The sequence below is a fragment of the Anas acuta genome, chromosome 5 (assembly GCF_963932015.1).
Source record: "Anas acuta chromosome 5, bAnaAcu1.1, whole genome shotgun sequence".
Lineage (NCBI taxonomy): Eukaryota > Metazoa > Chordata > Aves > Anseriformes > Anatidae > Anas > Anas acuta.
In genome coordinates, this window is record NC_088983.1 from 9,297,109 (window position 1) to 9,311,686 (window position 14,578).

The 14,578-nt window shown below is 36.2% G+C and overlaps 1 protein-coding gene across 1 annotated transcript in view; it reads right to left on the reverse strand.

Moving 5' to 3' along the window:
• Window positions 1-980: 980 nt before the first annotated feature.
• The window catches only part of ADSS1 (adenylosuccinate synthase 1), a 29,541-nt gene continuing 15,943 nt past the window's right edge, over window positions 981-14,578 (reverse strand). The window contains exons 4-13 of the mRNA XM_068682610.1: window positions 14,460-14,510; window positions 14,066-14,132; window positions 12,835-12,942; window positions 12,396-12,477; window positions 11,290-11,416; window positions 8,408-8,562; window positions 7,156-7,280; window positions 4,987-5,084; window positions 4,344-4,493; window positions 981-3,539 (exon numbers count right to left, since the gene is read on the reverse strand). Of these exons, the coding sequence (XP_068538711.1) occupies window positions 3,487-3,539; window positions 4,344-4,493; window positions 4,987-5,084; window positions 7,156-7,280; window positions 8,408-8,562; window positions 11,290-11,416; window positions 12,396-12,477; window positions 12,835-12,942; window positions 14,066-14,132; window positions 14,460-14,510 (1,016 nt within the window). The 3' untranslated portion in view covers window positions 981-3,486. The remainder of the gene's footprint in view (window positions 3,540-4,343; window positions 4,494-4,986; window positions 5,085-7,155; window positions 7,281-8,407; window positions 8,563-11,289; window positions 11,417-12,395; window positions 12,478-12,834; window positions 12,943-14,065; window positions 14,133-14,459; window positions 14,511-14,578) is intronic.

Genomic DNA, 14,578 nt, shown 5'->3' on the forward strand with positions numbered 1-14,578 from the left:
TCATCTATGTGAGACAACTGAAGAGGACTAACCTCGACTCCGCATCAGTAAAGGTGGATCACCACCTAGTTTCTGAAAAGGAGTCTGATCAAGTTTATAGAATATGTAATAAAATAATTAAAAAAAAATCCAAATACTGAGATTTTTTTCCTCATAGACTGAAAGAAAATATCCATTCTTTCAGTAGTGCTGCTAGTTAGTTTCTAGAATGCATGAAATACTGAACCAAGTTTTTGTATGAAGTACTTTTTGTAAAAGTAAAAGGAGAGAGAGAGCGCAAGCACTGTTACTTCAAATTGATTTTAATGTGTCTTCCAGGACAAAATAACAGGTGTGGATCCAAAATTCATCTGAAAAATCTGCATAGAGGGAAAGATGTAAGCATAGTTTGCACATTACTATGGAAATGCTTTTCTTTCCTTTTATAAAGTGCATCATGCCAGAACTGTCAGACCATAGAAAGCCAAATTAAAAATTACAAAAGCTTCAAAATCTTACACTGCACGTGTTAAGAAGCACACACCTGACTAAGAAGGCCACGTTATAAGGGTAAGTGTGAGCAAATATGTCAAATATATTAATGTGCATGAGTGAATCAGTAATTGCTGCTTTTTAAAAACTTTAATTTTTACAACAAATTGTGTTGTTTTGGTAGACATTTACCCTTATTCTTCCATCAAGATATCTCACAGGATGATGCGTCAACCTATTTCAGTCATTATTACTGCATTTAATTGGGGAGAAAGAAGAAGTCAAATTCATCACAGCGATTGTTATTAAAATGAAATTCCTAACAATAAAAAATAATCCAAAAAATAATGGGAAATGGCCCAAATGAAAACAGCTTTACATTTAAAAAGATCTTATCAAGCATCATGTCACTCAGTAGATTAGAGAGCTTTTCAATAAAAGCCTGAACTTATTCGCATTTAATGCAATGACAACACGTGAAATTCAGTAGGAGTAAAATTTCATTAAAAAAAAAAAAACATGCTGTGAAATGAAATGCATGATATTATTTTTACTGCAACAGAGTAAGTCACAGGATAATTGTCTACTGTATCAAGTCCATTGTCAACGTCGCTGTGTTTCTGAAGAAACCTTGAATGCAAATACAGGCAATGTGGATCTAACAGAGACTTAATGGAAAAAAATACTGGAAAATGAAAGATTAGGTGAACAAGAGAGTAATCTTGTGAAAATTAAGGCAAAAAAAGTTTTGTTTTTTTTCTTTCTTTTTAATATGCCAAATACTCCCCTCAGACTTAATCCAGTTATTCAGTGCACCAAGTGGCTTGTTAGTCATTGTGGACTTAGTTTATAAATCAAGTAAAGCTTAAATATAGCATCCATCCCTAACACAAATGCACTCATGAAGATGATGCCAAGAAAAGGAATAGATCTAGACCATCCAGTAGGACAATGTCACAAGGTTAAGCCACATGAAAACAAAATTTAATTACTGTATCTCCAAGCATCCTTATGCTTAAATTAACTCATATAAATGATATACATTTCACAGTGCTTGTACTAATTAGCACTTATCAAGCACCTTTCATGAGTGCTTTGCAAACATTAAATAAGGTCAGAAATCTCATTGCTCTTTCATAAGAGCAGTCATAAATATGAAGGGTAGAGGTTCTTCGTGTATGTTAGAGCAAAGACTGCAGGACTTGACTCACAGACTTCTGAAAAATAGTGTAAAATAGGTGTGGAAGTTTTCCTAATTGCTATTTTACAGTTTGAAAAACAGTAATATAAATTAAATGACTTGTCGAAGACCAACAAAGAAATTGTGGCTGAATTCTGGATTCATACCTTTTTTATTGGACGTTAAGTATTTGATTAAGGCATGAAGCTATAGTCTGTGGTGAATCAGGTAGGAAGAGACTGTACTGCAGAGAGAGGTGTAAAAATTCTGCCCTACCAGCAGCAACACATCCGTAAAGAGTTAAAGTAAGTGCATGCTATGTGCTTATGCCAGTACTTTTGCAATTGTTTCTTAACATAAATAGTTTTGAACATGAGCTACACGAGATAGGTTTTTGTTTCTCCCTATCTCTGCTGCAATGTTATTGCCTTGTATCCTTTGAGTTACTATCACAGAAAAGGGATTATTTTCACACACTACATAATGACATTACTGGTTGTGATGCCTTTTTCCACAGCCTCAGGGAATGATACAAAAATATTGTTATAGCTCTCTGAGACATATATAGAAAAGAAACAACTACTCTGAAAATTCCAGTTATGGAATAACTCAGCTTCTAGTGTATTCTTTTTCCTCTACAAGAGGTAGGTCTTTTTTTGAGAGCTCTTGCAATATAGCCATTATAGAAGTTCCACAAAGAAATCCAACCTTCTTGAAGATTCTGGGGACTTCTCCACGGCTTCTACACGTCTGAACCCTGGCTGCCATATGTCATCCCCTTCTATTATTAGGCATTACATTTTGCTGAGGAAGGTCAAAATGTGTGAGGGGTGTAAATACTGCAGCAGTCATCGTTAAGTCATGCATTGATTTATTCTTGGAAACATAGGAGCTGTGGAAGCAAGTGTGCCATACAGAGCTGCAAGTCCCAAGTTCCTCAACAGATAACTACAGTAAAACTTTGGAAATTACTATCACTGCATTAGCAGGAAGAAATATCTCAGGTTCGCTGAGAAAACACGTGTTGCTTTGGCTCCACTCTCCCCATGTGTTTTGTACCCTGAGGACTTTTCCTTCCGTCTTCATTCACTCCTTACCTACTGCATAAAATGAAGACTGCACATCTGACAGTCTCCACAGGGACTGCCTGTTAGTACACAGGGTATTTTAAAGAATTATTAGGTCAACTTTCTCCAGCTTGGCCCCTCTGCAGATGTCACGTCAGTTACTAGAATAGGCTCTGTGATAAAAATACTTTAGCTTCTCTCCATACATTTTAGTGGGCTCTTAAAAAAATAGTTATATAAAAATTGTAGATAATTGTATTAGCTTTGCTTTGTGCAGTCAAAAATACCTACCTAAGTTTACTGTATTTTATAAATTGAAAATCTGTATAATCCTACACTCTAAGTACATGGTGTCACTTTTATTACTGCCAATCTAAAGACACAGACTTTTAACACCTGAAGAATAAATGCAATGTTCACAATTCTAAAGTCACCCAGTAACTGCTGGAAAAGGCTTAATAGCAGCTTCAGCAAGAAGGAGTAACTCTGGATGTCTTTCAAATAGCAACATGGCTCAAATTAAAATATATATTTTCCTTATTTTGTTATGCACTTTTTTTTTGATGATGGCCACCAAGTAGATTTTACAGTGAATGTACTGAGACATTTAAGATAAATAAAATGGTACAATGCAGAATATGTATTTTGTTTCTATTCAATTCCTAGAAGAACATGTTGGTTTTACATAGCATCTCCATTTGAAGAAGCAGCAGCAAGGAACAGATGAACACTGAACTGTGCTTCTCATCACTGAAGTTCTTCCTTTGTTTAAAACAGCTGGATCATTGACTCTCTTGATTTTCCAACTCCGACCCATTTGACTAGGGAGGAAAAAACCATCTATTAGAAGATTTACTGAGAGTAAATACAATGAATGAATGGTAGTGTTTTATTATGCTTCAAAGAAAACTAGCCAACTCTATGCTGAAATACATTGCCAGGAAGTTTTACCATCCAAAAATACTTTACTTCTGTTGCATTAGCAGACTAGATGCACAACATACTGCATTCAGAAGGCACAAAATAATCAAAGTGTTGCAGATGGAAGATCTAAGAGAAGGTCAAGCCTGTTTGTTGCAGGTTTAACTCTCACTGTCTTGAGTGCTACGATGTATAGCTAAACACCTGTTAAAATTCTCATTGTCCCAAGTGGAAGAGTTAGGCTAAATAGTCATGTACCCATTACACATTTATCTCCTTACACCGAGAAGTGTGGAAGAGGGCCAAAAATTAAAAGTAGAGGGAAGTCTATGTTCAAACAGTGATGCAGTGCAGGAAGCAAAACGAAGAGACTAGTAAAGGAAGGACATTAGACTAACTATGCACTGAAGCATGGTGCAGAGTTTCCCAAGGCAGCACTTTGCCAAGAACAGTATGTGTTCATCTTTCCTCTGCATAAATTCTTGTCAGCAGCAGCTTGTAGTTGCTTGCAACACTGCAGCCTGGAGAACATCACCCTTTGTACCTTCTTGGCAAGGTGTCATTTACCATCACCAGTCTAACCACAGACACTTTCATTACCTCTTGCCCAAATCAGGCCACTCCCTGACTAATGAATTGCGTGCATTGACATAGCTTTTTGTGTATTGTAGCATTCTCATGTGTATGTCTGCAGAAAGATTTACCTGGCACTCCAACGTGGTTTTCCACACATCGGATGTAATTCTGGGCCTTGGGTGGGAGGTCCTCCCATTTTCGTGCACCAGTTGTGTCAGTCTTCCACCCAGGCATTGTTTCATACTCTACTTCCACCTTCTGTAATATCTCTTGATTAGCTGTGGGTGAAGAATTTTCATCACAGTTGAGTTTAGTTACTCCACCTTAACAGAGCACACTTACGGTTCTTGACCAATAAGATTTTTTGACAACATTTAAAAATAGATAAATGAAAACAAACAAACAAAATCTCAAAGGATTTTTAATGGTTGGTTAGTTAAATCGTTCTTAATTTAGATTAATTTCTGTTAGTTGGGAAGATAACTTTGATTCAAGAGGACCCAGTAATCCAGTTTCCTCTTGTCAAAACCTTAAGATGTACTCTATGTTGTCAGTAAACTACAGTAGTATTCCTGAGGAAATAATTTACTTGAAGTTTAGAATAGTTGCAATTTTGGTTCAGATTTGCACACATGCGCATAATAAAATTTCTACAACGGGGTCTTAAAAAAAAAAAGAAATCAAGCCTGACTTCAAGAAGCAGTCTTTCCCAACACATACAACTTAACAGGCAGGAAAGAGAAAAATGAACATAGATATTTGATAGCATACCTGGAAAATATGGAATTCTTTTTCCACCCAATTTGTAAGCAACACCAATTTTAATCTCATCGAGGACATCAAGAATATCCAGCTTTGTTAAGGCCAAACTGCACAGAAAAACATTGGTTAAAGTCATACACATGATGAATATCTCAGTCATCTTCCTTTTCAATCCTTTGCACCTGTCTTTTTGTTTTGTTTTGTTTATTTGTCTGTTTTTCCCCCTAGCTCTGTATTTAGAGATCCAACTCAGTAGCAGAAAATACACAAATATGAACATTATTAATTGAATTCATGCCTCTGGGATGAACACATGACTGAGTTACTAAGATGTGTTTCCAAATGCTTGGCTGCTCATACAGGTGCACAGTTTTCAGCTCTTTGTATTAAAATGCAAATTGATTGTTTAAAAGTGCTACTTACTGGATTTATTTTGGGTGTGTACATTGGCACGTCACTTTATGTCACCAACAGTAATTAATTCTGTTATTCTTCCTGATTAACAACTATAAGACAAGCTTATTTAATAAATTACACTTTTAAAACAGACTTCAAAAGGTTTTAGATGCCAGATTATGCTTGTATTCAGTACAGTCAGGAAGATCTCAGTCTGACTTCCAGTACTCCAGCTGAGCTACCTGTGTCATCAGTTTAATGAACCTTTTCCATCTTTTGAAAGACCACATTGGAAGACAAAAATGGAACCTCAATAAGACGTCATAGCAGTCACTGATTGGAATAAAACTGCATTTTAGAACTAGTCAAATCCTCTAGAAACAATATACGAGGCCTTGACTGATCATGCATAGAGAAGGATTTGGCCAAGTTTATGCACATATAGCCCATGCTGTATGTGCCCAGTAAGTATATGCTGAATGTAATGATTAAACAAGACCAATTTTGGGGAAAGAAGCAACATAGAGCTAGTTCTTCAGCTTTTTTTTCCAAGATCTTATCTCCCCTGTTTTTAAGTGTCAGAATTACCAGACATAACACTTCTGTTGATGGAAGTGAAGTGAAGTGAAGTTGTATACAACTGAAATGGAAAGAAATATAATATTTTCCTAAGAAATATTCCAACATAAACCAGAGCTGATTTAACAAAAGCAAAATATAAATTCAAGCAAGATAAAAAAGGATTAAAAAAGCCCTTCTGATAGGTTAATGAACAGAGATCATTATACGTATTGTTTCATTTAAGCACTAGCAGCATAAACAACACAAGTTAAGTCTCAGATTATGTGATACTGAAATGTCCACAGTAACATATCTGCATACATGAACAATTTGTCTGAATGCAAAGAGTAAGTCTACACTTTATATGAACACAACTGTAATGCAACTTCTTCTGAAAATACAGATTGAAAATCAGTTTTAAATTAATGGCTCACTATAGTTACCAGCATTAGACATAAGCTAGCCTGATGGCATTATGGTCTAGACCAATTCCTTTAAACAGCCACTTTTCCTTTAAAACATCCATTCAAATTATTTTATAATTGAAAATATATTTCATCAACCAAACAAGTCACTCAGTCACCCTTAAAATAACAGCTCAGACCATTAAAAGCAGTATTTATAATACAAAATGAGAATCCATCTTTCTAGGCAAAATGAACCTGTCCCAGCTGTGGCAGCTACTGTACACTGTGTGATCCCAACTATTTCACTTAAAGAGGTAATGTGTCTGAATGATGCAGAATGGGTCCTACAAGTCTGATCCACTGGAGCCAACCAAAACTCAAAAACAATTGTTTTTTAAATAAGTCAATAAGAAAGCACTGGATCAAGAATAGTAGAGCAAACAATTTGTGCAAAAACTGTTATATCAATCCAAACTACACTGGTCATCTGATGCAAAAGCACATCAGATGCAAAAAGGTCATCTGAAGCAAAGTGAAAACATGTATGAAAAAGAATCATGTTTATGATAATGTAAAATCACTCAGTTTGAAAAAAAAGCCTAAGGAGATAAAATTATTATTAGCATAAAGATGATTTTCATTTGCCCACTGTCAATTATCGTATCATTAAGACAATTTTCAGTTGCCCACTGTGAATTATTTCATTGCTTAAAATGTAACACTTTACTGACTTATATTAATGTTACCTACATATTTATTCTGCGAAGCACAAAATAATCACTTCCAAATGTAGCGCAAAATCTGTGATGCTTACGCAGTGAATCCGTTGATCATATGAGCATATTTCAAAATGACAAGATCTAACCAGCCACAGCGTCTCTTTCTGCCTGTTGTTACTCCCCATTCGTGGCCACGGGACTGTAAAAGATCTCCAATTTCCTACAAAAAGACAGGAAGAATGATGATGGTATTTCACTGAAAAATAGCAAGGAAAGAAAACATAAACAAATACAAGCAGATAGCAAGAAAAATACAGTTGTTTAATCCCAAGGCTTTTTTGTGGGAAAAAAAAAAAGGAATATAAGAAATGAAAACAAGTTTTCTTAGAATGTGAGTTTCTTAGTTGGATAGTAAAGTCCCTCACATGCTAGATGTTTATATTTCCATCACTAGTATTTCCACAATACTTATTTAACATAACTATTTTTTCTTTTATGAGCTTGCATTTATATTCTCAGTCTTGTCTTTTGGCATCTATTGCTTTCAGGGGCAAGACTGTAGATGTTTGGGACAGACCAAAGCTTGTACAATGTCTAGTATAACAGATGCTTTGTTCATGCCTAGAGCTCCCAGGTTCTACCACAACATGAGAATACCAATTGTTCCATTTGGGTTGGCAATTTTTACAGCATGGAAAAAAAAAAAAAAGAAAACTTCACATTCATGATCTATAAAACTAAAGGATACCATCAATTCATTTGCAGCCATTAGAGAATGGATTTTAGTGACTACATCCTTAAATCAAATTCAGATCACTGACCTGGAGAATGCTGCGTGTATGGCTCTAATCAATATCCTGAGCTTTCTGGTTTCACAATAATGAAAATATAATAGAGAGTTTAAAAGATTCAAAATCTGTCCCCCTCTTTTTATTGATGAATTTGTGCATGACTGGCTGACACATACCAAAATTATTCAGCAAATCATATGGAACAAAGGCTGTTAAGCTCATAAATTCTATCTTGTAATTTAAGCTTTCCTGAGATGCACTGACAGCTCCAGTGTACAACAAACCCACTGAAATGCACCTAACTAGACTACATACAATGATGAAATCTGTTTTCATATCTTTCACTGCAACAGAACTGTCACTGCAAAATAATGCCACCACGATTGTGCTTCTCTCTTCTGAAGAAAAATGCCTGAAGTTTATCAGGCAACTCCTGTCTTCATGATTGCAACAACCTAGCATTGTTATAGAGCTTATTTATTTGGCAGCATACCCTTACCCCTTGAACTTACTTCTTGGCAACTGTATATATTACATTTTGTAACAGTAAACCTACATTAATCTGCTCAGTGGGGAAGGCTCCAATTCCCACCCGAGTAGTATACGCCTTCACCACGCCATACACATCACCAACGTGCTGGGGGGGAATACCAAGGCCAGTGCATACACCACCTACAGTGCAGTTCGATGAAGTCACGAAAGGATACGTGCCTGTCAGAAAAACAAAAACAGCACAATCCTGTTTCAGCGATTAAAAGAAACTAAGACTGACTTGCCTTTATGTGAACATTTTCCTTTCAAGGAGGTTTTCTGTAGGATAACCCGACTGAAAGCCCCGGGACAAACGGACACAACGACCAGCGTTCTGTGCCGTAAGCCAATTTATTGCTGCGTGACAGTATCTTATATAGTGTTAAAACGTCCCACCCAGGAACCCAGGACCCCTCCCACTGTGCTCGCAGGCACCCCAGACCCCTCCTTTTGTGCACGCAGGCACAACCCAGAATAATCCCACATCTCCCCCCTCTTTATGCAGTAATGTACCCCCTTTAACCCGTTACGCTAAGCGTGATTTAATCATAACTACTTAGAGACAAGTATCCGTCCCAGGAGCAAGCGGTGGCAATGGGAACCCTTCATGATTCTTGGTGAGAATGGTCAGCATGCTGTGATTCATTGTACTGCTTCTATCTATTTTTGCTTTAATACATGCATATACCAGCCCTATCACAATGAATACTATTACCAGTAGCAATATTGTTTGCAAAAGCGATTTAAGCCATCCTTCTAGCTGAAAGCCTAACCCCTCGAGAGTTGCCCCCAGCCAATTCTGTTCTGCGTCACGCTGCTCTTCTTTTATTTTGCCTTCTACCTGGGCTATTTGGGATATGTCACGTTCTACATCGGCAGTTACATTCGGAATGTGTATACAACAATGGCCAACCTTATCTTTAAGGTATCCACAGACGCCATGTTCCTTTAACAGAAGCATATCCAGGGCCAATCTATTCTGCAGGGTCATTCTTGTTGTGGCTTGTAACTGTATATTTAATTCCTTAAACCCCTTTTTGGTTATGTCGGCCAATCTATGTACTTGCCCCATCAAATTGTATATCAGCTCCCTGTTGTGGTAGGAGGCTATCGGGGCAAACAACGATTCTACCACCCATCCTATCTTTACCCCAGTGGACGGTTCCTGCCACTTATCATCTTCTTCACTTACTTCTCTTTTTGTCCTTCTCTCTATGAGAGGAGATTTTTTCCAAAGTGGGCAAAGGGTGGGCAGTCCTAAAGTAATTTCTTTTACTGGGCCATCCAAACTTAAATGAGTCGTCCAAGTTCCATCACTGGCGGCCCACACAAAATGTCCCATGCTTCGTATAGTCGAGGATTTACAATTCACTAAGGTCTTTTCCCTACCAGTCTGGCTGGCTATATTACGGTTGGTTATACTCATGTTAACTTGCAGACCTCTGCATGCACATCCGGTGGCTAGGGCTATCTTTACCGGGAGCAGAGATATTGTTTCTAAAGCAGTATCACAATTGAATATTTGTGTACAATTCCACCACGGGACTGCCTTTACCCTCTCCCGACTACTAGTTTCCCTCTGAGCCGTCTCGTATAGTAAACTCTGGTCATTATTCGTCCTTCCTACCCACTGCAAACACCAAGGAGTATTCCCTCCATATTGGTATTTCTGCAGTATACTTAATGCCCATGCTGACTCCCAACCCTCTAATCCTCCTATCTCGTTACCTTCTTTACACTTCCATATAACCTTTTCCTTTTGTCGTGTGCGTGGTGCATCAGTTTTCGTCTGTATATTTGGCTCTAAAGCTGAACTGAAATAGTAGTCAAAGGGGAAGGTAAATCCTCCTTACTACTTGCCCCCACTTTGCCCTAAGAGAACAAACTAAGCTATTCTTTCCCAAATTGTTTCCTCTTGTAGTGAATGATATGTATTTAGATTTCTAAAGCTCCACAGACAACACCCCCACCCCACAAATGAATGACTTTTTCCAGTCAAATAGCTGACTTTTCCTGGCATTTTTGTATAAACATGTTATTAGTGATCAAGAACGTCACACAGCCAAATAAGAAAATGTACTACTTTCTTACACATGAGGAGGTATCAAGTATGTGTGATCTGCTCCAATGCACAAGTTGTTTTGCATTCATCCTTCGCAGCTCTCACCGAGGACTGCCCACAAGGGAGGAATTTGAAAGCATCTCAGTACTACTTCCATCAGACACTCGATCTATTATAGGATGCTGTTGCTGTGTAAAGCTTTTTTCACTGCCCTATGTATCACAGAAAGTATTTCTGCAACATCCGCAGACAGCCTGGTGTAAAGGTCACAATCTGACATTCCCAGTGCCCTACACAAGTAGCTCTGCGTATCTGCTGCGAATTTTCTATACCTTAGGAGGCTAATCATGATCTCTACACTGTGACTTTGGATCAGAGCATCTCTCCAGTTCTTTGTTTCGCCATCGTGGAGACTTAAGTGGTTTAATTAGACTTTTGGTAAGAGAGCAGAGCAGAGATCAACTGAAGAAACTAGGCTTACAGGTTATCTGCACTAGTTTAATCCTCTCTCCACAGCAAAGGAATTACTCTCAGCAGCGCTGTAGTGGGCTAGCTGCATGACATGGTGCACAACCATTTAGAAGTGATAAAGACAAGAATATCTAAGAGTGAAATTTCTACCCCACTGGAATAAAACTTCAGTAAAAATCAATATTTAAACCCTCAGCATTTAATCCTATTAATGATACAAGCTCTGTCTTACTGTGTTTTACTTTTGGGAGATCTGATCCTATTAAAGATTATTTTGTGTCTCTATTTTCCTACTGTTTACAAAGAAGATATAAACACAAATCAAAATAAAACTAGACTCTTAGGAGTTAAATCAAGTTTACAGTTTAACTTACCAAAGTCAATATCAAGTAGTGCTGCATTGGCTCCTTCAACAAGAATCTTCTTTGGGGAGCCATGAAGAGCTTCATACATAAAATATACGCCATCTCGAACCATCGGTCTTATTTTTTCAGCATATCCCTGCAAATTTGAGTGTAAATGTCAACTTTCCCAGATAACGCTACCTGAATGGCTGGAAGGAACACCCTGATCACTTTTGAAAGATGAAACATACAGATAAATCCTAATATACCAGCTTCACTAACTGTATTTTACCTGAAAATTTCAAAGATTAGCTTATAGTCTATTAAAAACAAATTGATACATTGAACCAGTCATGTAAGAAAACACAGTTTGTTCTGGCATTGGAACGCCATAGTTTCTACACCATTTCTGTTCATGAAGATGATGTATACCTACCTCATTTTGTTGATGGACTATAATCTAGACACACTAACAAATAATAGAGACTGGGACTTACAAATAATACAAGCTTCAGAAGAAATACAGTACAAAACAAAACACTTCCCATGAATGTTAAAAAAAGTATCTTTAAAGGTAGGGTATCAGCACTGAAATAGTAGCAGACAAAACGTGGGGAAGTTAAGAGATTTTTTTGGTATCCTCTATCCTTACATATTCAAAGATGTGGCTCTTCTGAATTTGTAAGAAAAATGACTTTTTGTAAATAACACCAGGATCTTGAAACACAGATTTCACAACAATTCTTTAGTAAGTATGGAGGTCCTTCAGGTTGCCTAGATCAGTCATTGCCAGAATGAAACCACTAACTGCAAACGTCACTCTGCATTCTATTGACTACTTTAACACAACACAGTTATTTGGAGTTTAAAAAGTAAAACGTTGTATGAGAATAATAATTATATTAATTACGAAATATATTTTAATTCCCACAACAGAACATTCTATTAGGAAACAGTTACTTCTACTAAAAAGGTTTTATAATATGTTATTTCCTTAACATACACACTTGTCATTTAAATGAATTAGTTTAATAGCAATAAGTATTAACTAACTAGTTTTTTTCTATTTTCAATTTAGAATATTTTTTCTATGGTTTCACTCAAAACTGAACAAATATTAAGTGCTATATTCTTACCTTTAGCTTTTTCAGTTGTCCTTCTATATCTATTTCCAATGTTGGAAACATTGACTTGTATTGTTGTGCCAGATTTTTGAATCTGTAAAATATTTAGAATCATATTAATGAAGAACAGTCTTTAAGTTACTGTTCACAGAACCTTTGGCAAGATGTGAGGTTATATTATAAACTGTATACATTGACAGTTATATAAAGAAAATACACAGAACTTTGATACCTCAACCAGTGCATTTCCCAACGTATAATATTATAATTTAAATGACGAAAACCTGAGAGAAGTATAGAAAATACACACATACATTCTTTCCAGTTTCTTCTCCTTCTAGATAATTTATATACAAAATTCAGACACATTTTTATAAACATCTCCTTAAAAGTAAATCTGCCAGCCAAAATACACGACTAACATAATATTTAGAAATGAAAATAGTTGTACCTTGAAGAAAATTCATCAAAGTCAGAAAGGAGGTCACAAATTCGAAGACCTGTTCGTGCAGCTTTGGAAGAATATGTTGGTCCAATCCCCTTCTTTGTTGTGCCAATACTAGTTGAAAACAAAAATGAAATATGTATTAACATACGCAAAAATATTTTTTATGCTAACTACTTTGTTAAAGCTCTTCAGTATTCTATATACTGGGCAGAAGTTCTGAGACGAAAAACCAATCACCAACATTCTGTAATAGTATAAAGCAAGTTTCATGCTTCAGTGAATTTACATAAATATTGCTAATATTTATGGTATGCAGTAAATCATTAAGCCTTGGATCTAGCTGAAACAAGCTGACTTTAGTGTGTGTGTATATACAGATTTTAACAGAGCAATGATGGTTACTATGCTATCCTGTAGTACTACTAAGTCCCTTCCTAAAAAGGAAAGAAAACAAATTTAATTGTCACAGCTGCAGCACAGACTATGCTGTATACAACCAGTTTGTGAGTGATGAAACTCAATTCCTATGGCTTTGATTCCAGTAGTCTTTTTGAGTAAAACTCCATCCAAATCATTATTTATACCATGCATATCCTTGTGAACTCCTGTTGCAGCCTTTACCTTGATGAGGACAAAAATGAAGCCGCTTTCCTATCTGCATGCCTATTTTCATGTGTATTTTAGAAATATATAATTTTGAGACCTCTGTATGTTAAGATTGGTTGAAATTGTCCAATAGGATCAAAATTAATAGGTGACTAACTTGTAGAAAAACAGTGTGTTCACATAAGCTTTTGTTCTTTCAGAAACCGGAACAATGAAGTACGAATAGTTACATACTGTGTAAGATTAAAATAGCAACTACTATTTCCACGAAGTATAACTGAATGTACAGTAAACAATTACCAGCATATAATCTAATCTTGCCAACACTTCAGACCTGATTCAAAAAGCATCACTAGTTGATATTAAAGAGGATTGGAAGCATCGCTTTAACGCAAATCAGATTAGAGGATTTGTTAGGAATTTGAAAATGTCTTTATATGTTGTAGAGAACTGGGAAATGGAAGTAAGAATTTATATCCTCAGTAGTACCTCAGAATTCATACACTAAAATATGTAGGCACAGAATAGACATGCAGAATTAGTAAAATCAGGAAGGCTCTTTATAGATATATTGCTTTTCTGTTTTCCAAATTATTATTAATGATATGAAGGTGCTGAAAATACTTACTTTTTTCCTTCTTGTGCTTGACGTTGCACTTCCTGGAGCCCATCTACTGCCTGGTGAAAGTCAAACACTGCAATGGAAAACCAAATAGACATAACTGCAGACCAAAGGAGAAAAGCATTCTTTAAATCACAGACATCTATAATTTCAGAACTAGCTTTGCTGTCAATTTGTTATTAACAATAGTACAAGGACTTCTCACATGAAAACAAATCTAGTACTATGAAAACATATAAAGCATTGTTCTTTAGCAGGCACAAATTCTGTCGTTTCAGGTACACAACAGAATGAAGACATATTAGATGAAATGCATGGCTGCTTTGTAGAGTAATAATGTAGTTCCATCATAACTCACAAATGGTTGCTTAGCTTTCCTTAACCTTCAATCATCACTTACCTATATGTGCTCTATCTGATATAATCAGTCTTTTCTCCCAATCTTTTAAACCTGTATAAAAAAAAAAAAAAGTATATCTAAAAAAAGTACAATTTCTACAATTTCAGATGCTCTGATTG